This window comes from Artemia sp. Qi Xiang Cuo, chromosome 3 (genome assembly GCF_049724085.1).
Source record: "Artemia sp. Qi Xiang Cuo chromosome 3, ASM4972408v1, whole genome shotgun sequence".
NCBI classification, from domain to species: Eukaryota; Metazoa; Arthropoda; class Branchiopoda; order Anostraca; family Artemiidae; genus Artemia; species Artemia sp. Qi Xiang Cuo.
The window spans coordinates 5,272,552-5,298,116 of record NC_142796.1 but is presented as its reverse complement, the minus strand read 5'-3'; the positions used below and the strand labels follow the sequence as shown (position 1 = coordinate 5,298,116).

Here is a 25,565-nt window from a genome sequence, read left to right as displayed (position 1 = left end):
CTTCTCGTGACTTGCTAATACCAGAAAGTTCATGAGAAAAATATATACTGTAGAGGGAATCCAAAATGCTTATTGATTCGGCTTGCACCTAGAAATAATGAAGGATGAGGTGAGTTTTCCTCCAAAATGTGTTTGAGGACATCTCTAAGTGGATATTACCAAAATCTGCAATACTTTGGATATCTTTGCCGAACAGACAGTGCAGAGGTATAATATGAGAGAGAATGTAGGAATGGAGAAATGTAGTGGTGTAGAAAAAATGAGGATGAGGTGAGTTTTCTTCCAAAATATGTTTGAGGACATCTCGAAGTGAATATTACCAAAATCTACAATACTTTGGATATCTTTGTCGTACAGACAGTGCAGAGGTGTAAAAAGAGAGGGAATGTAGAACTTGATAAATGTAGAGGTGTAGAAAAAATGAGGATGAGGTGAGTTTTCTTCCAAAATATGTTTGAGGACATCTCGAAGTGGATATTACCAAAATCTGCAATACTTTGGATATCTTTGCCGAACAGACAGTGCAGAGGTTTAAAAAGAGAGAGAATGTAGGAATGGAAAATAGGAATGGAGAAATTTAGAGGTGTAGAAACAAAGGAGGATGAGGTGAGTTTTCTTCCAAAATATGTTTGAGGATATCTCGAAGTGGATATTACCAAAATCTACAATACTTTGAATATCTGTGCCTAACAGACTGAGCAGAGGGGTAAAAAGGGAGAGAATGTAGAAATGGAAAATAGGAATGGAGAAATGTAGAGGTGTAGAAAGGGGGAGTCGAAAGGATAGGAATGACGATTAAGAAAAATTTGCTTTTTTCTTCGATTATTCCTGTAAAATTTTCATGACAAATTTTATTTTGATGTATATTTGGTAAGGAATCCTGACTTTGACTTTAGAATTAGATTAAATAAAATACGAAATTAACATGAATTTATAGATATACCTTTAAGTGCTAGGAGTAATCATATATCCATTACTGAATCATAATTTAAAAAAGAGCATATACAGTCTATAAATCAATAATAGTAATAATTTTTTTGTCCCAAGGCCATGGCAATACAAAATGAAAAATTTAATTATAACTGACACGAACAGAACTGGCATCAACACTACCTAAACAATAAACATTATGTAAACAAAACATTACACCAATAACAAAATCAATTTATAGGCTCCATTGCTAGTCTGAGAAATCGTCCTAATCTTTCCACTCTCACAAAAGACTCATCCCTCATTATAATTGCCAACCATCTTTCATCAAACCTAAAATCCCTATACACTTCCTTTCGCAAATCACTCAATTCTTCACTCTCACCCGTCATATGACTCACCGTCTCATCCATATCTCAACACATGGGAAAGTTTATGATAAATTTTGTTTTTGGTAATGTGTTATGTTTTAAAATGTTTTTATACAATATTGAGCGATAGATTGCCCATATTCAAAAATAATATACACTAGGTGGCGTTTACCATGTGTGGCAGAAGTGTAGCACGCTGGGAACGAAATTTGCCGTTCAGAGGACGAGGTTGAGTGGCTGTAAAGCGTGTGGCCGAATAATTGATGTGAGATGAATGCCAGGTGGGATACCATAATATAGAAAAATCTATAAAAGTTTCACCAATGTAAAAATTGGTGTAAATTTATGTACCGATCGACGCAACATACCGACCGACCTAATCAGTGCAAAATCAAAGGCTGAAAAGGGAATATTCTACTCAATTTGTGGGGCTGGCAATTATTTTCAGATAGCCTATATAGTTTTTTTTAAACTCTGTGTAATGTAAAATTTTAATAAGTTAAAGTATTTTTTAGTCATTATCTTCATATCGGTTGATAGAAAATCCAAAAAACGAAGCCATAATTGTAGTTTCTTGAAATTCTGAAAATTTCAAGATATTGCCATTAGTCGTTTGAAACCATTAGTCGTTTTGAATTTGTTTTTCTTCGAGAAAAAAAAGTATAGCAAATCGCGGTAACGGTTAATGGGTTACCAGATAAAAATCCATGGAACTAGTAAAAAATTATAATATTTATAACTGTTTAAATACTTGTCAGCCCAAAAAATTGAACAAAGTAATTTGTTGTAGTTTTTCTGACACTAATAATTGGTATGATTATTATTATATTTTTGTATATGTACGAAAAAAGGCCCCCAAATATATATAAAAAAAATGTACCAAATATTTACCTTTTTTTCTTGATGAGTAAAATAGTCAATCTAAATTTAGTTATTAAAATTGAAACTATTTATTTGAAAATTGAACCGTAAAGCATGTTACTCTTTAGGGGCGAAGGGTTTTGGCGCTTAGGGGTGGGATCGCCAAGCTGAGTTGAGTATCACGCCATAATGGCCTATTGCCTCCAAAAGGCAAAGGGCCGTGTGAGGATGTTAATCAGTCTAAATTTTAATTTAAAACTGAATTTCATCAGTGAAAGTTTTGGTATTCAATTGATTTTTCTATTTCCTGATTTTTTTTTCTTCTTTCTCTTGAAAAAAAAAGAGTTTCAAAGAAATTACTGTCTTCCTACAGAACTTAGAAACAGAGCCAAGTTAATCTTGGAAACTCAGGCCATACTGACCTATCTCTTCCGGAAGGTCATATGAGTATGTTAGTTGGCCTACTATATATTCATTTTTGCTTCATTTTATGTTAGGAAATTTTGTAGCTTCTCGATTATCAGTAAAGTGTTATGTGGTCATCATTTGGTGATACACAAAACCTAACTGTTCTTACTATAAAAAACACGTAAAATAAATGGCGTTAGGGTTTAAGCAACGTAATATAGCTTTAAGCGGTTTTCACACTACATGCGTTACTCTCAACCTTAAGTGGTTAAGTCATGTAATGTTAAGAATAGCCTTTTAGATTTAAACAAGTCCTTTCACACGAGGCTAGCTTATAATTTATAAATTATCAAAATCATCGCTAAGATCATTACAATTATGATGTAAAACTCAAAAATAAAAAATTTGGAGTGGAGATGTAGATTCAAGCTCTGATCATGAAAGACTTTCTAGGAGAAGTTAATGAATTCATTGTCAAAGTGTATTAATTGCTCACTCAAAAATTCCATTTTTGCTGCTATAAAATACTAAAAACATTCAATATACCGTTTAATTAAATTCAAGCACAGGCTTTTCCATATCACAACATAAACTTTTGTGTTTTGAATTTTCCATAACGCAACCTAAACTTACGTGACGTAAAATTCTGCATAGAGCTGGAGTCTACTTGGGACTGCCTACGTTACGGACAAAATTTACGTTACGAACAAAATTACATAACGTAAAGGAAGTGTCAAGTTATGCAAGGCTCTACGACGTAGTTGGGAAGAATTATTACGTTCCACTAATTGCATTTTTTGAAATAACGACAAATATTTGGTAAGATTTTATATTTTGAAGCAAAGAAATACTGCATTAGCCTGTGCTTGAACTTAATTAAACGGCATATTTGTCTGTTTTTTGTTTTGTTTTTTACTTGATCTCATTGTCTTCTTGATATATTTCATCGTGCGTTTTTTTTGGTCTTCTTCTTAGGAAAATCCTCCGAGATATGATCAAAATATACGCTGCTCTTTCTAATTTTCTACTTCGTTGAATTTTCAAACTGTCATTTCTCTCATAGACAAGCCAGCCACTTCGGCCTTCTATTCTAAACAAATTTCCTGAAAAAAAAACAGGCTTTTAGTCGAATAGTATATATTCGGACCTCATTGCCACACCTAATGTCCTCCGCACGTAATCTTTAAAAATCGTGTTATGATCCTAGGCTGAATAAGGTGTTCTGAGCCCTCCCCCAACTTATTCAGATCATCTCTTCTGTGCTATGACTTAGACTTGCTTACTTATACTTAAACCTCTCGCTGGGCAGCGTCCTCAGCTTAGAGGGAGCAAGACGTGAGAGCTGTTAGTCTTCTCCAGTGTGGTCTGTTGTAGTTGAGGGTCGGAGCTTCGTTAGAGTCGATGTTTCGGGAAGTGGGTCGGCTGTGAATGACGCTCACCCATTTGATGATGGGGTTTTCCTCTGAGCCACTTCCAACCATTTGCAATTGGTTCAAAGTTGACCGGGTGAGAGTTTTTGCGGGGCAGACGAAGTAGATAGCTATATCAACACTGTGAGCTGTCTTTGAGGCCAGGAAAAATAATGCGTCTGAGACATTCCGTTCCTTTTTTAAGTCTACGCTATTATGTAGAACATGATTCAGGACTTCAAAATTATCAAATTCCATCTTTGATGGGAAATGAACACCATTTATGAGTTCTATAACCACTGGGCTGTGCTCCAACGTGATGTATACTAATATTGAGATAAAAACTGTTTATATAAGGTGGAGTGCGCGATGAGTGGTGGAATGGTACCAAGCTTGGCTCTAAGAGGCGCTGTGTGCTGCTATACGTGGCAGAACGATTAGCACTCCAAGATTTACACCAGATGCTGGAGAGTGGATGACCCATCGACTAGTATTTACTATGAATTCTAGAAACTACAATTTTCAGTTGCTCAGGATTTGCTTTCAGTGGGAAATATGGTTCGATTTTAGGTGACAAAGCTCCCTCCTCCCTCCAATGGTATCCCCATACCAAGATTGGTTGCATGGTTGTAAGCATATTTTCCATCTCTTATACACTGACTTGATCAACCCTTTTGAGGCCTGAGTTTTTTTCTATATATATATATATATATGTTTATTATGGGGACCTAATTATTGCGTTATTTTGTTTTATAGAGAATAGTCTGATGCCGCGGAAAGATTTGTTGAGTGTTATTGTTCTTTCTTTATAGTTTTTTTTTTTTTTTTTTTTTTTGTATATGGCCACTGGTTTTTAAATACACGCACATATATATATATATATATATATATATATATATATATATATATATATATATATATATATATATACATATATACATATATAATAGCTTTCATTCGATTTTCATCCACTTTTATTCCATCAATCCTTATTTTTCTGGCCTTACTTTGCTAGACTTAATTCGCTAAATCTCGAAACTTTTTGGCTTTTTGCAGTCAAACTAATCTGTTTTCTGGTGTCAGTTAATCGATATAATCTATTTACTGAAGTTTGTTCTAGCGTAAAAGAAAAATAAATCATTCCTCCTTTTCGTTGTCTATGAATTGTTTCTAAATGATTTGATTTTTTTTTCACAACAGAAAGTCTGTTGAAAGTCTTCTCAGCATAATCTCCAGAAGGGTTAAATATTTTTTGTATCGGTGTTCTAATTTATATAATTCATTTTTATTTTAAAATTCGTCGAGCCTCTCAAAATCGCTATTTAAAAATCAATTTCACCACCAAGGTGTTTTATGAGGTTAGGAAGAAGGTAGTACTCATCGAGTTATCCGATAATCCGATATACGGATACGTTAGATAAAGAAGCAGCTTGACTTTGGGAATTTTTCCCCGTCAGAAGGATTGAAGAATGTGCTGAAGCATTGTCTTTGTGAAATAAAACTTTTCTCTTTTTTGACTTTTTTTTTCTTTGCCACGTGATACTATTTTGCCTTTATTTCATGGCTGAAAGGGTGTGATAAATTTTTGTAGATGGGACGCTTTTACCCTTTTCCAGATAATCAGTGAAAATGACCTTTATTGCATCCCATAAAAAGAAATCGCTATATAATTGGGACTGGTTCGCCTGGTGCAATCCAGTGTTTTTGCTACATTTTAACCTTGGGGAGTGTAAGGATGGATTCAAGTTGCAGATTCGCCTGGTACAATTCTTTGGTTTGACTGTAGTTTAAGTTGAAGAGTTTAGTGGTCGATGAGGGTCTCATCTGTTGTTAAGAAAGTTCTCGGAAGTTCATTGGGAAATTCAGTGGAAATATTTCATAATTTCAACAAGCTTATTAAAAATAATTAATATTTTGTTTATTAATTAATTAATATTTAATTAATAAAACTTTTATTAATAAAACTTATTTTTTTAAATACGTTATAATAAAATGTTTAATAATAAATATTTTATTAAAATATTTAATTATAAAACTAATTAATATTTATTAATTAATATTAATAAATTAAAATTAATTAATAAAAATAATTAATGTTTTCAGATATGAATCGTCATCATGTGTCATTGTTCATACGAAACTGTCGTCTTATTTTGTTAGTTCGGCGAGAGTTTGGAGATGGTGATTTGAACAGCTTCAAGCCTGCTGAATGGCGATGGAAATTGCCGCAGGTAATTCATATTTTCCTTTATCTGTCACTTTAAAAAGTGGCATAGCTTACATACAGCCATAGCTTTAAACCTCGTCTTAGATTTCGATTTTTTCTAATAGTCTTAATTATGTCAATTCGTGGAAATTAGGAAGGTGGAGGGGGGGGGAATTACCAATTCTGAAAATTCTGGTTTGTGCAAACCCTCAATGTATTTTATAGTGCTTCGCCAGAATTGAACTTCATGACAGTGCAGTCGATGGGGCTGTGTCTGCGGATTGTGGGTACTACAGTTCAAACCTGCTTGTCGCAAAGTATTCAAGGAGTAGTAATCTTCGAGGTGAATATGACCTAGAAACTGAGAGAGCTCTGCGCTGTCATGTTGCTATGTCAACTGCACAAGCACAGGCGGCTGTTTGTTGGAATGACTTGTAATGATTTTGAGTTTATTACGTTTGTAACTGCACAGTCAATAGCTGTGTAAAACACTTTTTCACTATTGAAACAGTTGAATAAAGTAGGATAAACAGTTGAAAAGGGTGAATAAATATGAATATATTCATTGCAAACTAGTGTAAAAAAAAACAACAAAAAACATCTGAGCACCGCCAACGTAAAAAATCGTAATTTACCCAAAATCACCCTCAAATACTTAAATGGCTCCCTCATTTAGAATTTAAAATCTAGGTGAACCGTTTAAAATCCAACCGCTAGGCGAAATAGTAATTTTCAACAAATTACCATTCAAGTTCTTGGACCAGCTCTCTTGCTACCAGCGCCTGAACATCTGTGGACTGGAGTTTGAAGTCAAGATCATGAAGATGATGAAGTTACACTCATTATAATTCACTCACCAAGATCAGTCTTTTTTAATACAAATTTACCTTTATAATACTATAAAGTACTTTTATAGTACTAAATAGTACATTTATTGTACTTAATGGCTTATTTTTTAGTTTTAACTGTCATTTTCACTTGATTTTGGAAAATTTGCTCCAACGTTGCCCCCCCCCCCAGGATTTTGACGAAATTACGCCTATGTTGCCTTCTGATTTAGTTTTAAAGCGTAATGGGCCGATTACATAATTGTAGGGGTCGACATACCCAATAGCCCTAGAGACATTGTTACAAAATGACTGTCTGAAAATTTTGACTGTGTGTGTTTGGAACATAAATGAGCTTGGGTAGAGGGCTGCTTGCCCTCCAATCTCTTTTAAATCGTAAAAATGGCACTAGAACTTTTTGTTTTAGTTTAACATCAGCCTAAATATTCCTTAAAAGCTTCATTTTAATACTGTTAGCTTGCGTAGTAGCAATAGTTGTAGTAGCATTAGTAGCAGTGTGCGCCTATCACCTTTGGTTTCTTCAACACATGCTGAAAGTTTAAACTTAATACCATCATCCGTTCCTGAAGCATTTCCGGTACGTTCTCTTAACAGCCTTAGTGTGTTTCAATGTAATTTCATACAGTTTCAATATTTCCCAGCAAATATGTTCTTTTGGTTAAAAGCTTGAAAACGCCTTTCCACGCCCTATTTTGGGTTGAACATCCTTCATTTTTGCAAGTCATTTCGACCTAGTACAAAATTTTTAACAAACTCATGAGGATTCAGTGTTCTGGAGGATGGGAAAGGATAGAGTTGTGTGGTTGAGAAAGCTTATCTAGACCTGGGTCTGCACATGATAGTTTCATTTGCCTGGAACTTGTTAGGTTTCTTCCTGCCGTTCCTGTTGAAGTTTCTTCTGAGAATATTTATATTTAATTTATGCATACATTTCTAGCCTCGTAACGGAACATCTTTTAACATTTGTATTTAACCCCGTCTGATTATTGGGAATATTGAATCTTTTAATCAATATATCATAAGCTTAATAGCAGTTCGATTGAATGCAAATGTCGTATACGTTTTGGTTTCCAAATGGTTTCAGTTGGTATCAATTAATATTCCCCAATTAATTCATTAATTTTAATTAGGCCTACTAATATGTTTACATTTAATTTGACGTGCTACTCTGTTGACCCTGGTAACATTTGTGGCTCCATATATGGCCGGTTACATGATGGGAACAAATAATGGGTATTTTTTGGGATCCATATTTTGGGATCCAAAGGAAGGCGTAGTCTCGCAATGAAGCTTTAGAAGGGGAAATCCCTAGTGAGGCTTAGTTTTGAGTGCCAAAAAAAATTAATCAAAGCTGAATCATATGCAAATCAAAAAATGAGCATAATCCGGTTCGGTAAACCCCATTTGAGTCTTCGCACATTTCGAAAACCTATAGCAGCTCTAGAACCAACCACATAACTATGGTGTTTCAAAAAAAAACAATTGTATTGAGGTAAAACCCTAAATATTTCAAAAGATCAAATGAAAAAGAAAACTAAAAAAAGAGGGCTAAATCATGGAGAAGTTTGCCAAACTTACCATTAGTCCCTAATAAATGTATTACCATAGACGACGCAAGGGGTAGCTTACTCAAAAAAAGAAAAGGGGGTAGACGAATTAGACTTACTGTCTGACACAGTTCATGGCAAATAGTTAGTTTCAGAACGGCCTGTCTTTTTTACTAACCTGATTTGCCTTTATAAAAGATATATATCATCTGAAAAATCATCTTGCTCGCGCTTTTTGTTCAGCTTTTTAAGATTTTGCAAGTTTAGAGGGCGAAAACTACTGCAAAAGAGTAGAGGGCCAAATTATGTCAATTATATGGAGTATGTGATTTACGGAGTATTGGTGGAATGCCAATTATAGGAAATATCGACAAACATTAACAATTATATGGAAGATAATATAGATGCTATTAATGCTGAATCCTCATGCTGAGTGCGTACTCATAATAAAATGTTAAAAGACTTTTTTCTCTAAATCTACCAAAATTAAAAAAAGGGTTTTGCTACCCAGAAAAAATGTAAATTTTTCAAGTCTAAAGACGAAACCGTTGGGGTGTAAATAAGATGTAAATAATATAGAAAATATATAAAGTAACAAATATATAGAAAATATAACAAAAAAAAATCGTTTTTGTATACGTTAATCGTATATAAAAAACCGTTAGCGTTTCTTTGTCATCAGCATGGTGAACTCTTGGTTCGAAGTGAAGGATATGATGCTGTACATGTCCTTGGATTGTTATAAAAAAAGGGCATAACCGCCACTCGTTTTTTTTGTCCTAAAAATGCGGACATAATAGGAAAAAAATGTTTCTCCTTTTGTGGATTTAGAGAAAAGTTTTTTTTTTTTTTAACAGTTTTTACCGCCGCTTTAAAGATAGACTGTGTAAATAGTTTTTCTGTTACTGTGGCTTGTATGAGCCTGAGATGAGTAAGTACAAATTGAATTTGGAAAGTGTAGAAAGTCAAGGTGGTAGAAGTTAATATTTCGAGTAAAAGTATGGTCGTATCCCCTAACTAAGTGTCAATTCTGAGTCATTTTTTCAGGAATTTACTTGCAATAGAAGCAGACATTCTTCGTTAGAAAATTTAATAGACATAAAATTGTGTACAAACCTCACAGAAGTTTTCAAAACCTTCCATTTGTGTTGCATTAAAACAATTTTTTTTTTTTAAAGAATTTGTGTTGTAGAAAAGAATTTTTTTTTGAGAAGTAGGTTTGTGCACAAATTATGTTTCCTCTTTGTGGGAGTTTCATGATTGAAATAGATTAAATTGTGTGCTATACAAAAATTTGATTTTTGCACACTGTTGATTTTTAGATCATTATTTTGTTTCCTTTTTCTGTTCAAGATAAACAACAAAGCGCTTCAAAGACATAAAAAAAAAAAAAAAAAACTTGTCCCCGTGCTATACTCGTGTAGACTTTTATTTGCTTGTTTGAAAGTTTATCACCCTAGTTGCGTGATTATTTCATAGCGTGACAAACGCTTTAACCTATCTGCAGCCAACAATCTTATGTTGTTCCTTTTCATCTATTTTCACGTAATATTTAAGTTTATAGATAAAATGGGCTATTTTTTATTTAATAATATTAATGGGCTAGTTTATTATAATAATATAAAATAATACTTAGGTTATTGTTATATTAATTACCATTAATTAATATAGCAATAACAATTACTATAATAAATAATAATGAATATAAAAATATAAATTAATGGTAATATATATATAACAATATAATTAATATTTGATGTTATAATTAAAATATAATATACATATAACAGTATATTTAATATAAATTAATATAATAATAATAATTTAGACAAATAACAAAATCATTAATGAAATTAAAATTGTAATTCAAATATAAAGTTCGAATGAGTACATTTCTGCGAATGATAAACAAATCTAACTGTTCTTGCCCTCAAGATATCTATTCTTGCATCTATTTACATATGAGTTTATATATAATAACTCATATTCTTGCACCTCATATTCATACATATTCTGGCACCTCATATTCAAGCTATTCTTGCCTGACGCACCTCAAGAGGGACACAGAGTGTCGACAAAGAATATCCAATCGGTTTGTAGGTGATCTCTGGCGTGGTTGTCCTCTCACTACTTAATTATTGATGTATGGGTGTATATTTGTTCTGCTCACAACATAGCTTGCCGACCTGATTGGCTCTGGTTGCCACTCTAGAAGTATTGTGTGATCTTGAAATTAGCATGCGGATGACTTGCCTGGGGTAGCTCCGCTTTCGTTTTTTGGGCATATATGTCTGGTTGACTCTTGTTTTAGTGGATTTTCGGGCTGATTGCTCTTTCCCTCCTGTTAATGTAGGATCTTTCTTAGCCAAATGTTTTCACACGCTTCTCCTGTTTATCTAATGACACTTTTCCTCCTCATTTATTCCTGACACTTTTTTTTTAACATATTCTCAACATATTTTTTAATCTAAAATAATATAAAAAACGTAAATTTCTAAAATGTGATTTACTAGACGGACAATGCTGAATCGAATGATAGCAAAATTGCCGTCTTAGGTCGAAACATTAAAACCACAGGAATGCAGAAAAATAGCATTGGAACATAAACATACACAGGGGACATACAATTTAATCTAAGAATAGTTCTCAAATTCAGCTTCTACTTGGGATGATTTTATAGTACATCCTAAAATTGTCCGAAAGGCGGTCGACAACGCTGTATTCAAAGGAGGAGGGAGTACCCGGTTTGCTGCTACATATGTTAGAGTCAACCTGGTTGCACATATTTTGTTAGATTTAGTTTAACACCCCCCTTACCATTGCATAAAAGTTTGAACTTAATACCCTTAGCTATTGCGGAGATATTGCGGATATGCAATTTTGACAACCTGGATGCATATAGTGTGTTTTGATTTAATTCACCCCCCCCCCCCCGTCTCAAAATCCCAACCGTTCCAACTTAATGCTGTTGGCTGTTCCTGTATACCTGATGTACTGCAGATACGCCTTTCTGACAGGAAATTGGTGAATAAAACTTCCAAAAATTTCAAGAAACGATATGCGAGTTGATTCCTGAAAGTTTTTGTTTCATCTAGGTCGACTACTTAATTAAAAATATCAAAGAAAATTGTTGGAAAGTGATCGCCCAACCACCTTAGGAATGCTTTTTACTCTTTTTGGCAAATCTATAGGCGGTTAAACCAGCAATTTAAATGAACATCCAAATCATTTAGTCTCAAATGACCTAAATTTGATTTATACTGTATGCCTCGTCGACCATTTTGTCACTTTATAGATTACTTCATAGGGTCACTTTGTCAAGTCTGCAGCTTGAACGCAGCTTGCACTTTGTCAAATCTGCACTTTGTCAAGTCTGCTGTAGCGAGTTGCTGCATACTTGAGGGGCCGAAGCTTTATCATCGAATTTGGACTTGGCTCACTTTGCACCCTGAAATCACATAATTTTTTCTATATACAAACTGTTTTATAGCAATTTTTGAGTGCTGGGTAAGGGCCATAGCCCCTCCGCTCCCCCGGAGAGCGCATTTACGCCTAATAGATGTTCTTGTTATTTTAAATCCTTTTTTTTTAGCATTAACCGCAAAAAAATTTGGTCGGGAAATTTGGTACCTTTTAACACTTTTAACGCTGCCATAAATGTGTTTCTCTCAGGCACCAGTTCAGGCCTTTGGATGACGAGAATAGTCTTAAATAATCTCTAAAACTACTCTGGCTATGCGTGACAAAATGAATCGTACTGTGAAGAAGAAAAAAACGAGAATATTTCCAGTTAGCGAAAAAAGGAAGGATAAATATGTAGGTATTTCGGTTGAGACCTCCGTTCGATCGTCCTCAGTATATGAAAGCAAACAAAGAGTAAAAAATATACAGTTATATGCCCTAAGGACAAAATAAAAACAACACACCTAAATGAAAACACTAAATTAAAATAGGCCTTCTCTAAGCTACAGTGAAAGAGTAACTAAATAAAAGCATCAAACATTCAATGGGTATTCAAACCCTGGAAATATTTTTGTGTAAAGCTTTTTTGGTATTCTCCCATTATGTGGACACCTCTAAAAAGTCAAGTTTGGTTAATGCTAACAGTGAAACGGGTGAGACAGATATTGACCTGGTACTAAAACAGTTGTTACAGTGGAATTGAGTGTAACGGGTGATCTAATATGAGTGCAAGGTTGCCACCGGGGACACTTTTATGCCACTTTCGGTACTATTTTTTTTAAAGTGGCACTTTTTACGTGACACTATTGTGACACATTTTAGTAAAAGTGGTATTTTTTTTCATAGTAGTACTTTTTTACCAAAGAGAATTTTTTTCAAAAAAAAAAAAAACGGAAGGAAAACTGTCAATGTAGAAGCGTCAACATCTTTTTTTCTTTCATTTTTCCATCTCTGTTTTCAGATTCAGAAACATTCTATTGCTATGTTTATGCTCCTTCATATTAATCATAAATCTTGTGTTTCAGTTACAGTTTTTGCCAAATACATTATTTGAATGTCTGATCGACCATTCGTTGTATTTATCATGGGGTCATCAATAGCAGCATTCTATGTTCGCGGCATTCTGTTCAGTATTGTCAAAGAAAAGTTTCAAGTACCCAAACGTACTGTAATAATCCAGATAGTCCATTGTGTTGAAAATTTGGATGGACAACTGTCAATGTAGACGAGCATTGCTATCCGCGTATTCCGCGGCAAATTTTAGGAAAATGACACTTTTTATACGAAATTGACACTATTTTGCCACCCGAAGTGGCATCAAAAAAATCTGCTTAGTGGCAACGCTGTATGAGTGTTAAAGTAGAGATAATTGTACAAGATATTTTAGCGTTCTGTGTGCATAATTGTAACATGTAATTCTTGTAATTTTGTTAGTAAACCATTATAACGGGGTATCTTTCTCTGGTTTAATATAGTATTAAACCTATTTAATATTTGCAATGCTTTACCAACCACCACCCCCCCCCCCTAATGTGCAAATATATAGCCCAAATCTGTTTATAAACTATTATTTATTCATCCTATTTTGTTTTATTTCATTAGCATTAACCAAACTTGACTTTTTAGAGGTGTCCGCACAATGGGAAAGTACCGCTTTTTTGAACGGTAATCACTTACCAGGTATGGTATTAAAGCCACAATAAACAAGGCTGATTCATTTTGCTTGGTCACAGAGTCATATATCTTTGTCAAAATAAAAGCCTGCCTAATCAAAAGCACAGATGCCAGTAATTAAGAACAATTTTGGAAATAGAATTTAACAATTTCTTATGCCTTGCTTCAACTTACCCCCTCCCGCTGAAGATATTGTTTATCAATTTTAATAACAATCTCTACACACAAGAGGACAGTGGAGTAGGGAACATTTTCATAATAATATCGGCTAAAATAGCCCCCTTCTTGAAAAAATCATGTAAAAGAAGTCGAAAGTGACGCTACATATCTGAGAACTTTGTAAGCTTGTCCGAAAGCTCAATGCTTCCCTTCCGGAAAAGTAATAAGGAGCGTTCCAAACCAACAATTTTTCTTTTCCTCTTCTGTCTTTCTTTGTAGATTTTTCGTGGTGTATCACATGACTCCAAGGCCGTATCCAGGGGGTGGAGGTTACCCGGTTGGAACCCCCCCCCCCGAAATTTTTGAACGAGTCGAAAATTAGTCTAAAAAATACCTGTACAGACAAAACCACGGGATGTTAAACAAAGTCCACAGGAAAAAATCGGATAAAGCCCCCCCCCCCCCGAACAAAAATCCTGGATCCGCTCTTGCAGGACTCTATGAACTATTGGCTTGTTTTAAAACATTTTCATTTGGGATCCTTTAATAAATTAGTTTGGAACACTTTGATAGCTGAGAATTTTCACTAGGTTCTTTGCATTCTTAAAGGATATCAGGAGTGTTCCTCGTGATATTTGCTTTTTTGTTTGAAGATTATCATTGAATAAATGCGGAAGCAGAGAACTGTTAAAGCCCAAATGGAAACGAAATATATCTGAATTTCAAATTTTATTTTATTCTCTAGAATACAAATCGTAGAATGCTCAAGGCGAGGGATTTTGATACGATCTCCTGTTCTTTCTTCGACAGTGCTTGACTGAATAATCTCGTTTATTTCCCTAAGCAATCGTAATCTTTATTGTTAATTTTTTTGTGTTTCCTTATAATTGCATTATTTTCTTTTAAGGGGGGTGTTCACTGAGCCGCTTGAGTTAAGCCCCATCTTAGTTGGTATAATCAGGCTCATAAGGATTCTACGGCTTAGCAACCCTATACAAAATCGGGAATACTAGGTTCTATATTTTTATAATTCACTTATAAGACGATTAGAAGAGACCACGCCTTCTTCTCCTTTGAATTAGTAGCTATTCCGAACCTGCGAGGTATTGCATAAATGCTAAAATTAATTTGTGAAACATAGTGTTTTGCTTCAGCGTTATTATCGCTACTCCCTTTATTCACATTATTACCTAAAAAAGAAGGATTCATCCCCTCTCCAACGAGAGGAAAAAAATGAGCATATTACTGGTAAAAGGGGCAATAAAATATGTTACAGAAGAGTTTTTGTGCCTCAGAGTTGGGAAATGTAAAAATTTTAGGGTTGCCAATTTGCAAAAATATGGTGAGGGGAAATTTTATTTTTTATTTTGTGGTGGAGATACAAAAATGCATTTTTCAATTTTTCATTGAAAATTCCAAGAAAAGGTGTTTTCAAAATATAGGGGGGGGGGAATAAAATCTAGGGGGTGATTTCGGCCTTCCATTGGTGCCCCTGAGTAAAAGTCTCGCTTGGGTCTCTCATATTTGCTTCTAAGTCATGCATAGTGAAGGCTTAATGTATTTTTTTTTTCTTAAAAAAGGGGAGAACATCTCAATCAAAGTTTGATTGAAGGTATTTAAGTCCAAATCACGAGTGTGAAAACTACGTCTTGTTTCAAGAGAAGTAAGATAAACTCTTTCCAAATTTTTGCCAAGTATGGAATAGGGCAATCCAAGGATAATCTTAAAAGTTATTCTTTAAATACTTTTATTTAGCTTCTTCTTATGAGATCGAATGTTAAATCCTCTTATTATATTTCACCCACTTCCGGTGGACCGATTGAGCTAAGTTTTCCGTGTCAATTGATATCTGATGACATGAATCAGTTTTAACCAATTTGATTCAGTTAATTAATAATTTTTTAATAATTTTAATTCATATTGTAATAATGTAGGTTTCTGCACACTATTGAATTGATTTATCTGCTTACAGCCAATTACATGGTTTCTGGTTGTTTTGAAAAACATAAAGGTGAGGTCACAGGATACTTCCTTCCTTAAGGAAATGGTTTCTGGTTGTTTTTACATGGTTTCTGGTTGTTTTGGAAAACATAAAGGTGAGGTCACATGATACTTCCTTCCTTAAGGAAATGGTTTCTGGTTATTTTTACATGGTTTCTGGTTGTTTTGAAAAACATAAAGGTGAGGTCACATGCTACTTCCTTCCTTAAGGAAATGGTTTCTGGTTGTTTTGAAAAACATAAAGGTGAGGTTACATGATACTTCCTTCCTTAAGGAAATGGTCTCTGCTTGTTTTTACATGGTTTCTGGTTGTTTTGGAAAACATAAAGGTGAGGTCACATGCTACTTCCTTCCTTAAGGAAATGGTTTCTGATTGTTTTCATATGGTTTCTGGTTGTTTTGAAAAACATAAAGGTGAGGTCACATGATAATTCCTTCCTTAAGGAAATGGTTTCTGGTTGTTTTTACATGGTTTCTGGTTGTTTTGAAAAACATAAAGGTGAGGTCGCATGATACTTCCTTCCTTAAGGAAATAGTTTCTGGTTGTTTTTACATGGTTTCTGGTTGTTTTGGAAAACATAAAGGTGAGGTCACATGATACTTCCTTCCTTAAGGAAATGGTTTCTGGTTGTTTTCACATGGTTTCTGGTTGTTTTGAAAAACATAAAGGTGAGGTCACATGATACTTCCTTCCTTAAGGAAATGGTTTCTGGTTGTTTTCACATGGTTTCTGGTTGTTTTGAAAAACATAAAGGCGAGGTCACATGGTACTTCCTTCCTTAAGGAAATGGTCTCTGGTTGTTTTTTTACATGGTTTCTGGTTGTTTTGAAAAACACAAAGGTGAAGTCACATGATACTTCCTTCCTTAAGGAAATAGTCTCTGGTTGTTTTTACATGGTTTCTGGCTGTTTTGGAAAACATAAAGGTGAGGTCACATGATACTTCCTTCCTTAAGGAAATGGTGTCTGGTTGTTTTAACAGGGTTTCTGGTTGTTTTGAAAACATAAAGGTGAGGTCACATGGTAATTCATTAATGAATGAAATGGTCTGTGGTTGTTTTTTTTACATGGTGTCTGGTTGTTTTGAAAAAAACAATGGTGAAGTAACATGATACTTCCTTCCTTAAGGAAATGGTTTCTGGTTGTTTTCACATGGTTTCTGGTTGTTTTGAAAAACATAAAGGTGAGGTCACATGATACTTCCTTCGTTAAGGAAATGGTTTCTGGTTGTTTTCACAGGGTTTCTGGTTGTTTTGAAAAACATACAGGTGAGGTCACATGATACTTCCTTCCTTAAGGAAATGGTCTCTGGTTGTTTTTTTACATGGTTTCTGGTTGTTTTGAAAAACATAAAGGTGAAGTCACATGATCCTTCCTTCCTTAAGGAAATGGTTTCTGGTTGTTTTAACATGGTTTCTGTTTGTTTTGAAAAACATAAAGGTGAGGTCACATGATACTTCCTTCCTTAAGGAAATGGTCTCTGCTTGTTTTTTTTTACATGGTTTCTGGTTGTTTTGAAAAACATAAAGGTGAGGTCACATGATACTTCCTTCCTTAAGGAAATGGTTTATGGTTGCTTTCACATGGTTTCTGGTTGTTTTGAAAAACATAAAGGTGAGGTCACATGATACTTCCTTCCTTAAGGAAATGGTTTCTGGTTGTTTTCACATGGTTTCTGGTTGTTTTGAAAAACATAAAGGTGAGGTCACATGATACTTCCTTCCTTAAGGAAATGTTCTCTGCTTGTTTTTTTTACATTGTTTCTGGTTGTTTTGAAAAACATAAAGGTGAGGTCACATGATACTTCCTTCCTTAAGGAAATGGTTTCTGGTTGTTTTCACATGGTTTCTGGTTGTTTTGAAAACATAAAGGCGAGGTCACATGATACTTCCTTCCTTAAGGAAATGGTTTCTGGTTGTTTTCATATGGTTTCTGATTGTTTTGAAAAACATAAAGGTGAGGTCACATGATATATAAAACTGCCGACTCACTAAACGAGAATCGTTAGTATTGAAAATAGTTGAAAGTAAAGGTAATTGAATAATAATAAATATGAAAAAAACTGAAACTGTGAATGGTAGAATTGAAACACCAAAAAGCAGAATGAAAAATAAAAAAAAACCTTTTTCCTCATATTAAAAAAAACAACATAATCTTGCAACCTGAAAAAAAGGCTGCAAATGAAAGGGAGGGACGGTCCTTGCATAACCATTCGTAAGCTTGTTATTTATGTAAGTTGTGTAACTTGTGTTTATAGTTGTAGTTAAGATTATGGTATCGTATAAGTCCGTAAATATTTACATAGCATTACCGCCCTGTACTTTCCTTTTTCTTTTTGGCAAAAAAGAATATTTTTTACTTTTTAGTGGATTTGGAGATAAAAGTTGTTTTGTTATTTTCATTTGGGTATCTTTCAAGCTTAAAACACTGATCTTTAGTTAATCCAGGATGCCACAAGGGCCTCTCGCAAGAAGAGTAGCCTAACTAATTTCAGGTTTTTAACTGGTCACAAGTATTCTTATATACACCCGAGGAGTTCGTTATGCTTGTCAGTCCTATGTTGTCGATTGATGAAGTTTGTTGAACTACTAGTTGTTCTGTTTTGACTTGGCTGAAACCGAAACACAATATTTAACTTCATATTTGAAGATTTATTAATTGTGTTTGCTCTTCATTGGTTTTGCGCACTTATCTTTGGTTGACCCAGGATACCAGACAGGGCACTGAAGCTCCTAGAAACACAATATGTAACTTTAACCTAAACACAGACGATAAGATTCATAGATCGTGTAAACTTTTTTTTTTGAATGTAACCTGAATATATAAATTCATTATATATTAATATTACGTCTTAATATGTATTTTCACACTCATCCTTTAGATACAAAAACAACTGTTCCTTGCTTACGTCTTTTCTAATTACAAAAAATTACTGTACTTGTTTAGAATCCGATAAATACGCTAGAAAGACTGAATCGAAATCTCAAAGATACTATATGAAAAACAGGTTTTCGCTGCCTAGTGAGTTATTGCTCACCCAGTGATAAAGATTTAAACTTTTGTTTTTTGGGGTTGAAGGGGCATAAAAAAGGTACCTAGGTTAGGTTAGGTTACGCATTTAATATATACTATGCTTTGCCCCCACCCTACCCCAAAATGTGCCAATATATTGCCCAAATTTGTTTCTAAACTATTATATTTTCTTCATACTTTGTTTTATTTTATTAGTATTAACCAAACTTCACTTCTCGCTTGTTTATCGGATTTTAAATAAGTACTAAAATTACGTCTTAAATCTTTACTCTAACTGGTAACAGCAACTGAAAAGCCGACTCGACGCCCTGTGTGCCATCAACGGCCATTGAGGATCTTCATTCTTCTATCATCACTGGTCAAACATAATAATTACGCTTTTGGTTTTGCAGCCCTGCGTATTTTGTTTTTAACCAAAAAATCTAAACAGAAGGTAACCACGAGTTCAACCAATCTCTTTAAAGATTCTCTCTTTATTCCCTCCAACTATACTGCTATTTGATTTTAAGTAATGACTTCTGTCAATGGTAATGTGTCAGTTTTCATTCGTAAAAGGGGCCCTAGCCGCCTTAACCTATCGTCTTAGCCGTCTTAACATAGGACCATGTTTTTGCACAGCTTGTTGTTTCATAGACGGTCAGTCAAACGGGTAGGCTACCCAAGCTTATTCTTAGACATTCCCCTTGAAAAAACATTAGACAAATCTTCCTCTGTCTTTGGAAGCGACCATGCTTCGGAACCATACTATCATTACATTAGCTTTTAATATTCTGATCTTGATTCGACGACATATCTTCCTGTTCTTCCAAATGGTCAAAAACCTTTGTTGATTTTTGCTCTTTGGTATACTTTACGAAAGAAAACGTCATGCACTATTTTGTTTTTAGTAAGACGATATGTGGTCTGAGAAAAGTACTAATTGGGCCCTGTCCATTGAGGTTGATTAATTTGGTTCTTCATCATTATTTCAGTTTCATCGGTCTATTGAATTTGTCTTGGTCAAATATGTCAGCTTAAAATGTGAGATTGTGTACTTAGGACCCCCTTCTTTGTCACGAAGAATTAACATTCTAGAATATTTCGCAACAATTTTTCTCCAAAGAAGATATTGGTTGATTATCGATTTTGACTTTTTACAATAGAGTCCTTTAATTTTATTCATTATGAAGAAGCTGTTCCTGGTGGATATTTTTTTTCTTTTTTGATATCATCAAAACCGAAATAAAAGGACTTATTTCAAACTATTTTAAAACAGTTTGAACTTTGAGTTCCTTACGGGCTAGAATCACTTCATCTTGTGAAGTAGTTCCTAGTAGAGAATATTTGCTTTTAAATTTCTTTGTGTCCAAAATGAAAGAGTGCATTGTACACTTTCTTTGAAAACGAGTTGGAAATTAAGAATGTGTTGCTTTACGCGTCTTAATCCACTGTTATCATCTCGACAACGCTTATTGAAAATGCGGCATGTCTAGTGGAGTCAATTCATGAAAATGTAGGGTAGGGGGCAAAATGTACTTTGCAAAATTTATTGGGGGGGGGGGGGTTAATGTTTTTTTTTTACCTTTTCAGTTCATTTTGCTATTTAATCATGTTATGACAAATCAAAAATATGTTGCTCAAAATATATATTAAGGCTTTAAGGAGGTTTAAAAGGATGCTGTGGTGTCAATCCAGAATATTTTTTTTGGGGGGGGTTGCAAATTTATTGATTTTTCAGTTCTCAATGAAATACCAAAATAAGGTTCAATGAAAACTCTCTTCCCAAAAAATGATATTTTCAAAATTTAAGGGGAGCATTTGCCCCCCCCCCTGTCCCACCCAAAAGTTTTTACAAGTATTTACAAAAAGATCATAAAACTTGTTTGGTAATTGGTGACCCATCCTGCAGTTAGGCTGATTTGAAGAGATTTTGAAACCCATATCGTTTCTATCCATTAAGAAAATATGGGGGGGGGGGTCAATTTCTAACTTCATTTGATTTTTTCATTTTGATTAAGGTATAAGAATACTTCAAAATTTTCGTACAGATATTCTTTGTATGTCGGGGACTTGAGGCCAAGAAGGATTGAATTATATTTAAGTTTTATCATTTCTAAACGTAGTGCTGCCAAGTAGCTTTTTTGTCTTAGATGCCATGAGATCACGAACACTTTTTGTCCAATTTCAACTTTGTTTTGTTTTCGTTGGTCAAGAAAACTTGGAAAAAAAGGAAAAAAGGGAAAGAAAAGTAGCAGTTTTAGAGGACTAAATACGTTAAATTCAACGAAAATACCTGGTTGAATAAAAATATACATTACAGTAAACATTAATAAAATATAGCAAAAAAAAATTACAATGCTAATCAGGATTTACAAATAAGAGATACTGCAAATAAAAGTACAAATATTCCGCTTAAGGACTAAACTGGTTGGCTTTCGAAAAAACGTCATAGCCTTAAATCAGTGTCTCTCCAGAAATTCCATTGGTTAATCAGTCTAGACTCATCGTTCACCATTTGCTAATACGTTCTGCGAACATTGACTCCATCGAACCGATTCAACCTTTTAATATGTAAAAGAAATTCCAGCTTTTTAAGAGCCTAGGCCTTAACTCTAGCCCTGCCTCCAGTTTTGTCTGTATTCGACTCGCAGGCTGTATTAATTATACCTGAATTCTGTTTCCCTAAATTTGTTTCACACTTAAAAAAAAATATCATATAGATCAGCAAGATCACACAATTAGTCGGATATGACAGGATTTGGGGGGGGGGGCTGTTGCTTTTAATTTTTTTTTTCATTCAAATTTGTCTATGCTGGTGTCTTTCTGAGGTTTGCCCTCCTGAAATATCCTACTGAAACAAACCCAACTCGCCCAATGAACTCGCTACTCCTGAAACTTAACTATTCTGTGGATATTGTGTTGTTACTTAGCTATTTTTCTTGATAACTATGTAAGGATAATTCTTCATGATAACTATGGATAACTATGTAAGGATATGTCCTCATTTAGGTACACATTTGATTGTGGATCTTTCCATTTTCGGATTCTCTTCTTTGAGACATTTTAGGGATTTTTCTAGCGAAACAGTTTGAGACATTTTAGAAGATGATTTGGGTGAAACTCTGTGGTCGTTATAATACACAAGTTCCATTTGAACAGTGTTGTAAGGCCCCATACCCCAACCCCAAAGGGTCCCCCTGCCCCCCGGCCCCAAAAGGGCACCCCGGCCCCCCGTTTCATCGAGAAAATATCAGAAAATTTATAGATTATAGTATGAATGACATGCAAATACATGAAATACTACTACTACTACTACTAGCAACTCACTGCAACTTAAGGACAGCAGAGGCCAATTCAACTACGTTTTATCAAGTAACTATCTGAAAATGTTTAAGATATAGTACAAATAGTGTGCAAAAAACATGAAAATAGAACTACTAGTACCAACTTGCTAGAACATAAAGTCCCCTGAGATCAATGCAGACACGTATTATCAGGAAAAATATTAGAAAATTTATAGATTATAGTATGAATGACATGCAAAAACATGATAATACTACTAGTACTAACAACTTGCTTTACTACTAAACCATCTGACGTCAACAAAAGTACGTTTCATCGAGAAAATATTAGAAAATTAATAGGTTATAGTATGAATGACATGCAAAAACATGAAATACTACTACTAATAGCAACTCACTGCAACGTAAAGCCACCTGAGATCAATACAGATACGTTTTATCTTGAAAATATCTGAAAATGCTTAAGATATAGTACAAATGATTTGCAAGGACATGAAGTACTACTACTACTAGCAACTTCCTACAACATAAAGCCACCTGAGATCAATACAGATACGTATTATCAGGAAAATATTAGAAAATTTATAGATTATAGTATGAATGACACGCAAAAATATGATAATACTACTAGTACTAAAAACTTGCTGTACTACTAAACCATCTGAGGCCAACAAAAGTAAGTTTCATCGAGAAAATTTATAGATTATAGTATGAATGACATGCAAAAATATGAAATACTACTACTACTACTAGCAACTCACTGCAACTTAAGGACACAAGAGGCCAATACAACTACGTTTTATCAAGGAAATATCTGAAAATGTTTAAGATATTGTAAGAAAGGCTTGCAAAAAACATGAAAATAGAACTACTACTAGCAACTTGCTGCAACATAAAGCCACCTAAGGTCAAACAGATCCGTTTTATCATGAAAATATCTGTAAATGTTGAAGGTATAGTAATTCGAACTTTAGCGTAAAGAGCTAGGTGTCGAGGAGGGAGACAATAGATATTGATGACAAAACTAAACTAACATAACCACGAAATTCCACATTATTGCACAGAAATACCAAAACCATAGGTTAGGTTAGGTATGTATTTGCATGTCATTCATACTATAATCTATAAATTTTCTAGTATTTTCTCGATGAAACGTACTTTTGTTGACTTCAGATGGCTTAGTAGTACAGCAAATTCTTAGCACTAGTAGTAATTTTATGTTTTTGCATGTCATTCATACTATAATCTATAAATTTTCTAATATTTTTCATGATAAAATGTATCTGTGTTGATCTCAGGTGGCTTTATACTGTAGCAAGTTGCTAGTAGTAGTTCTATTTTTATGTTTTTTGCAAACCATTTGCACTATATCTTAAACATTTTCAGTTAGTTTCTTGATAAAACGTAGTTGTATTGACCTCTGGTGTCCTTAAGTTGCAGTGAGTTACTAGCAGTAGTAGTATTATTTCATGTATTTGCATGTCATTCATACTATAATCTATAAATTTTCTTGTATTACCTCGATGAAACATACTTTTGTTGACTTCAGATTGTTAAGTAGTACAGGAAGTTCTTAGCACTAGTAGTATTATCATGTTTTTGCAAACCATTTGTACTATATCTTAGACATTTTCAGATATTTTCTTGATAAAACGTAACGGGAGGGAGGCCATTTGGGGGCCCCAAGGGTAGGGGGGCCCTTTGGGGTTGGGGTATGGGACCTTACAACACTGTTCAAATGGAACTTGTGTTTTATAACGACCACAGAGTTTCACCCCAAATCATCTTCTAAAATGTCTCCAACTGTTTTGCCCAAATAATCCCTCGAATTTCTCAAACTGTTTCGCCAAAATAATCCCTTAAAAGTAATTCCTGTGTGTTTCTTTGTTCCGACATCCCTGCGCTGTTGCATTTGAAAATCCCAAGAAACCAATTCCCTCGTAAAATATATTCAATCTGTCTTGATCTCGTATGAATTTCTGAAAAATATCTAAGGTGTTCCTACTTACACTATTATGACTTCGATAGAATATTAAATTTATCTCTCAGACCTAAAGACCTGAGAAGCCATATTTAAAAATAGAATATTAATTTATCTCTCAGACCTAAAGACCTGAGAAGCCATATTTAAAAATAGAATATTAATTTATCTCTCAGACCTAAAGATCAGAGAAGCCATATTTAAAATGAAATCCCCTCATGATAGAATTCCCCGCCGATTGTGTAAATCAGTTTCTCAGAAATTGAGTCCCCCTTCGTGGATCAATACATTTATAATAAATTATGTAACATCAGTGAAGATATTGCGTCACTCCCGTCTGTATCCATTAGGCTTAGAAACATCCCCTGATTGACCTTGAAAGAGGTGCCATTGACCCGTTAGACTCGATTATAGATGGCAGCACACGGGCTCCGTTGTATTGGATAAGGGGGTTCTTCTAACGACGTTAAAACTTAAAACGAACAGAAATTATTCTGTATATGAAAGGGGCTGTCCCCTCCTCAACGCCTCCCTCTTTACGCTGGAGTTTTTTATTGTTTAAAAAAATAAGAGTTGTGAGAAAGTCAAACATTAGCGTAAAGAACAAGGTGTTGAGGAGGGGACAGTCCCGTTCATATACGGAATAATTTCTGTTCGTTTTAAGTTTTAACGTCGTTCCTTACTTTCAGTTAAAAAAAACTTGTTTTTTTATTCAATTTTTGAACGTTTTTGAATTGATGCAGGTTTTGATTTTGGCTCACCGTACATGAATAATTAAAACAAAATTTGTATATTAATACTAATTTTATTTGGTTGAATGGTTTTCTCGAAACTTGTTTAATTTTATATACGAACGTTTTTATTAGTAATAAATATACGTAACTTACGAATTAACTTACGTAACGAACTTTTACATGATTATATTTTTAATACGTATATTAGGGGGCTCGCCTACTAGTCAATACCTCGCTCTTTAAGCTAAAGTTCGAATTTTGTTCCAATTCTTTAAAAATGACCCTTAATCATAAAGGCCGTTATTTAGAATAAATAGCTCTTATGAAAGTACTAAAAAATCTTTGGCTTAAAGAGCGAAGTACAAACTAGGGGGTGAATCCAATCATACACGTAATATTTTCTGTTCATTTTAAGTTTCGATGTTTCTGCTTAATTTCAGTTGAAAAACTTGTTTTTTTTTATATTTAATTTCTGATCTTTTTTTAAATAATGCTGGGAAATCCGGCACCCCCTTCATCGCAATGTCCCTTCCCCCATGAAAACTTCCTTCATGGAAAGATTCTCCCACATAATCCCCCACCCACCCACCCCCTACTACCAGAAAAAATCCCCCTGAAAACGTCTGTATACTTCCTAATAACCAATACTATATGTTAACA

At 34.2% G+C, this 25,565-nt stretch overlaps 1 protein-coding gene across 2 annotated transcripts in view; it reads left to right on the top strand.

Annotated features, from left to right (window-relative positions):
• Cals (calsyntenin 1) overlaps window positions 1-25,565 on the top strand; it is a 292,310-nt gene that overhangs the window by 137,897 nt on the left and 128,848 nt on the right. For both annotated transcript variants that reach the window (XM_089108431.1, XM_089108432.1), the window contains exon 8: window positions 6,083-6,210. In XM_089108431.1, the coding sequence (XP_088964557.1) occupies window positions 6,083-6,210 (128 nt within the window). The remainder of the gene's footprint in view (window positions 1-6,082; window positions 6,211-25,565) is intronic.